Raw genomic sequence first — 5,195 nt, 5'->3', positions numbered from 1 at the left:
GAGATAACACCCTGGTCCTTAATTCTATTAATGAAAGTGAATCAGATGATGATGACTTTGATATGGCTATGTTTGCTAAGAAGTTCAAAAAATTCATGAAGAATCCAAAAAGTAATTTGGGCAGAGAAAACACTAGTAAAACTAAGGCATTATACAAGGCATCATATGATGGTTGTTACATGTGCAAGAAGTTGGACCATATATGGCCCGAGACGTAGAGATGGGAACTCCATACTTCCAGGTTGTGTGATAGCTCGGAGGATCGAGTGCATCCAAAACAAGAGTAGAGAGTTCATGTCGAGGGATAATCGGCCTCGGAATTCTGGTGGATTTAGTGGAACCCCTTATGGGGGCAGAGGTCAGTTCATGAGGGGCCATCCTAGAAGGCCCATGCATTCAGCACCATAGCCTATTTAGGGTGCTCCAATGCATCCTTATTTCAGCTCCATTCCAGAGAGCACTTACCGTTCACCAGCTATATAGGGCTCCTCCAGTGGATATTGAGGTTGTCAGGGTCAGACCAGAGTTAGCAGTTTTCTATTCATAGAGGTTGTTTCGAGTGTAGGGGTTGGGTCACATAAAGAGGTTTTGTCCTAGACTTTGGGGCAAGGCAGTACAGTAGGACCATAAGCCCATGATTACCGCACCAGTTGTTGCACTACCTGTCAAGCCAACCAGAGGCTAAGGGAAGGTGGGTAGGGGTTGTCCTAGAGGTGGAGGCCAGTTAGGTGGCGCTCCGGCTATATTCTATGCCTTTCCAGCCAGACCAGAGGTGGTATCCTCGGACGCCATAATCATATGTGCTATTTCTGTTTGCGATAGAGATACTTTAGTACTATTTTCATCCAGGTTCTACCTATTCATATGTCTATTCTCTATTTGCTCCTTATCTAGATGTGTATCATGAGTCCTTTCGTGTTCCTATATATATGTGTCCACGCTCGTGGGTGAATCATTTATTGTGGATCGGGTTTACCAGTCCTGTGTACTGGCTTTCTATGAGTATGAGACCAGAGCGGATCTTTTATTGCTCGATATGATTGACTTCAAGGTTATCCTGGGCATGGAATGGTTGTCCCCGTACCATGCCATTCTCGATTGCCATGCCAATATTGTTACCTTAGCGATGCCAGAGTTTCCTAGGTTGGAGTGGGGAGTTTCATCTATTAATATATCTAGTCAGGCTATTTCTTTCTTGAAGGCTCGACATATGGCCGAGAAGGGTCGTTGGTCCTATCTAGCCTTTGATCGAGATACTGCGGGGGAGAATCCCATGGTAGATTCAGTGCCTATGGTACGAGAGTTTCCTAGTGTATTTCTTGCTGATTGTTCAGGCATGCCACCGGATTGTAATATCAATTTTGGAATTGATGTGGCACCAAGAACCCAGCCTATCTCTATTCCTCCTTATAGTATGGATCCAGTGGAGTTGAGAGAGTTGAAGGAGCAGCTTCCAAAGTTGCTCGAGAAGGGATTCATCAGCCCCAGTATATCGCCCTGGGATGCAACAGTATTATTTGTGAAGAAGAAAAATGGGAGTATGGGGATGTGAATTGATTACCACTAGCTGAATAAGGTCACCATAAAGAATGAGTATTTGTTACCATGCATTGATGATTTGTTTGATCAGCTTTACGGTGCTAGTGTGTTCTCAAAGATCGACTTGAGATCTGGGTATCATCAGCTGAAGATTCGTGCTTCGAATATTCTAAAGACGGCTTTCCAGACTAGATATGGGCACTATGAGTTTCTAGTGATATATTTCGTCTTAATTAATGCTCTGGAAGCATTTATGGATTTGAAGATCGGGTGTTCAGTCCATCTTGACTAATGCTCTCGTCTATTGCAGCTAATTTGACTAGATTAACCCATATGGGTTCTTAGTTAAGATGGTCCGATGATTGTGAGCCAAGCTTTTAGAAGCTCAAGGCCGCATAGATTACATCACCAGTTTTTTTTCCATCCGATTCAGGGATGTATACTATGTATTTTGACGTTTCACGAATTGAGTTGAGTTACCATATGCTTGATTTTTAGGCATTATCTTTATCGAGTGTCGTTTGAGGTCTACGCCGATCACCACAGTTTGCAGCATCTATTTAAATAGAGGGATCTTAATCTAAGGCAGCGCATGTGGCTTGAGTTATTGAAGGATTATAATATTACTATACTTTATCGTTCGGGCAAGGTGAATTTGGTTGCGGATGCTTTGAGCAGAATGGTCGAGAGTATGGGTAGTTTGGCATTCATTTTAGTAGATGAGAGGTTGGCTTTGGACATTCAGTCCTTAGCTAACCGACTTGTGAGATTGGATATTTCAGAGCCTAGTCGAGCTCTTGTATGTGTTGTGGATCAATCTTCCTTATTCGAGCCAATGAAGCACCGCTAGTTTAATGATCTTCACTTGATGGTTCTCAGAGAGACAGTACTACTAGGTGATGCCAATGAGGTTAATATCGAGGATGATGGTGTTCTGCGACTCAAGTGTCTTATGTGTTCCTAATGTTGATGGCCTAAGGGAGACAATTCTAGAGGAGGCACATAGTTCTCATTATTCCATTCATCCAGGTGCCACAAAGATGTATCATGACCTGAGGCAGTATTACTGGTGGCGGTGGGTGAAGAAGAACATAGTTGAGTATATGGAAAGGTGTTTGAATTGCCAGCAAGTTAAGTACAAGAACCAGAGGTCAGGTGTCTTACTTCAGTAGATGGTTATACCAGAGTACAAGTGGGAGCGCATCACTATGGATTAAGTGGTTGGTTTGCCGCGGACATTGAGGAAATTTGATGTCGTTTGAGTCATTGTCGACAGACTAACCAAGTTTGCACACTTTATTATGGTGATGACTACATACACTTCAGAGAGGTTAGCCCAGATTTATATTCAGGAGATCATTTGGTTGCATGAAGTGCCTATTTCTATTACTTCAGGTCGAGGCACTCCGTTCACTTCATATTTCTGGAGAGCAGTATAGAGTGAGTTGGGCACCCAGGTAGAGCTCAGCACGACCTTTCATCCGCAGACCGACGATAGTCAAAGGGGACAGTTCGAATTCTAGAGGATATGCTGAGAGCATGTGTGATTGACTTTGGAGGGCAGTGGGATCGATTCTTACCATTTGCTGAGTTTGCTTAAAATAATAATTATTAGTCTAGCATCGAGATGGCTCCATTTGAGGCCTTGTATGGTCAACGATGTCGTTCCCCCATCGGTTGGTTTGAGCCCGGCGAGGCTAGGTTATATGGTACTGATTTGGTAAAGGATGCTTTGGATAAGAAAGGTTTATTCAGGAGCTGCTTTGCACAACAAAGTCCAGGCAGAAGAGTTATACGGATCAGAAAGCGCGTGATTGTCTTTTATTATATGCGAGAATGTACTTTTGAAAGTTTCATCGATGAAGGGTATCATGAGGTTTGAAAGGAAGGGTAAGTTGAGTCCAAGGTTCATCGGTCCATTCGAGGTTTTGGAGCGAGTAGGTGAGGTTGCATACATTCTTGCTTTGCCTCCTATTTTATTGGGAGTTCATCTGGTATTCCACGTGTCTATGCTCCAAAGGTACTATGTCGATAGGTTCCATGTGTTGGATTACAACACAGTTTATCTAGATGAGAGCTTGGGTTATGAGGAGGAGCCACTTGCCATTGTTGACAGGCAGGCATGTAAGTTGAGGTCCAAGAAGATTTCAGTGGTGAAGATCATGTGGAGGGGTCAACCAGCCGAGGAGGTGACTTTGAATACCGAGGAGAACAAGCGGAGAAGATATCCACACTTATTCGGCACTTCAGGTATGATTCTAAACTCGTTCGAGGACGAACATTTGTTTAAGAGGTGGAGAATGTAATAACCAGAGCAGTCATTTTACTTTCTAGATCCCTGTTTCCCTATTTAAGACTTTCCATATGTGCTTTTCCTATTTTCTGACTTGCGGGGATGGTTGGTTTGGTTTTGTAAGGGTTCGGATTGAATATGAAACACACAGTTCCATAACAGTGGCCTAAGGTGGCCAAGTTTGAATAGAGTCAATATTTTGAGTAAACGACGTCAGAATCAAGATTTGAAGGTTCGAATAAATTCGTATGATGTTTATGGACTTGGGCATATGTTCGAATCGAGTTTCGGGTGGACCGGAAGCATTGCGGTTCTTATTGTTGGAAGTTGATATCTTAAATTTTTTAAAGACTTCTAAGTTTGATTTGAAGTATACTCTTGGTGTTATCGAAGTTCGTTTGCAACTCAAAGCCATGGAATAGGTTCGTATAGTGATTAGTAGCTTGTGTGTAAAATTTGGGATCATTTTGAGTTGTTTAGGCATGTTCGACGTAAGTTTGGATTAGTTCATTAAGTTGGAATTGAGGTGCAATTCATGGTGTGCAATTCATGAAGGTCCAAACTCCTTCATGTTTGGAGTTGTTGGTTCGCTAGTGTGCTCCACGATCGCGAAGGGTATTCTACGATCGTGATGGAGGATTTTTGAGGGGGCACTGAATTTCCCTTCACAAAAATGAAGTGGGATTCGCAAACACGAGGGAGGACTTGACTCCTCTTCGCGAATGTGGAGGCGCCATCACGAACGCGAAGAAGGTAGAGGGAGGATGGGCTAGCAGGCATTAGGCCATCATGAATGCGGCTGGATGACCGCCAATGCAGAGGGATGCGGGCCGTAGGAATCGTGAATGCAACATGTGGGTCAGGAACGCGATGAAGGATCTCAGGCATGGGGCAGTTGGCGTTCACGATCGTGAGGAATGTTTCCTCGATTGCGATGAAGAAACCCCTCGGTAGAATATGAATTTAATACGGGCATAGGCTCATTTCCCTCATTTTTCCCTTGGCTTCGGTGATATGGGAGCTCTTTGGAGGGGGATTTTTATCATACATCATAAGGTAAGTAATTTCTACCAATTATGAGTTAAATATATGGATTAGGTGAGGATTGTATCATGAAAATTTGTAGAATTTTGGAGTTTTGGTGAAAAACCTAAAAATTGGTAAAAATAGGATTTGACCATAAAATTGGCTATGGAATTGGATATAAATTATATATTTGAGTTCGTAATAGCATGGGTAACATTTATCTTCAAATATTTCCTAAATTCGGGCGCGTGGGCCCAGGGTTGACTTTTGTTGACTTTCTGAGTGGAGTTGGGAATTGACTCTAATAGTTAAATTATGAGTTTTTGAGCATATATTG

At 42.8% G+C, this 5,195-nt stretch overlaps 1 protein-coding gene across 1 annotated transcript; it reads left to right on the top strand.

The window, feature by feature from the left end:
• The first annotated feature begins 3,166 nt into the window (after window positions 1–3,166).
• LOC138905754 (uncharacterized) lies at window positions 3,167–3,845 on the top strand. Its single transcript, XM_070194276.1, has 2 exons — window positions 3,167–3,284; window positions 3,391–3,845. Exons 1-2 carry the CDS (start codon window positions 3,167–3,169, stop codon window positions 3,843–3,845), a joined length of 573 nt encoding a protein of 190 aa, XP_070050377.1.
• The last annotated feature ends 1,350 nt before the right edge of the window (window positions 3,846–5,195 follow it).

Source organism: Nicotiana tomentosiformis, chromosome 2 (genome assembly GCF_000390325.3).
Source record: "Nicotiana tomentosiformis chromosome 2, ASM39032v3, whole genome shotgun sequence".
Lineage (NCBI taxonomy): Eukaryota > Viridiplantae > Streptophyta > Magnoliopsida > Solanales > Solanaceae > Nicotiana > Nicotiana tomentosiformis.
Note: the sequence above shows the minus strand (reverse complement) of the source record. Positions and strands in the feature narration are given on the sequence as shown.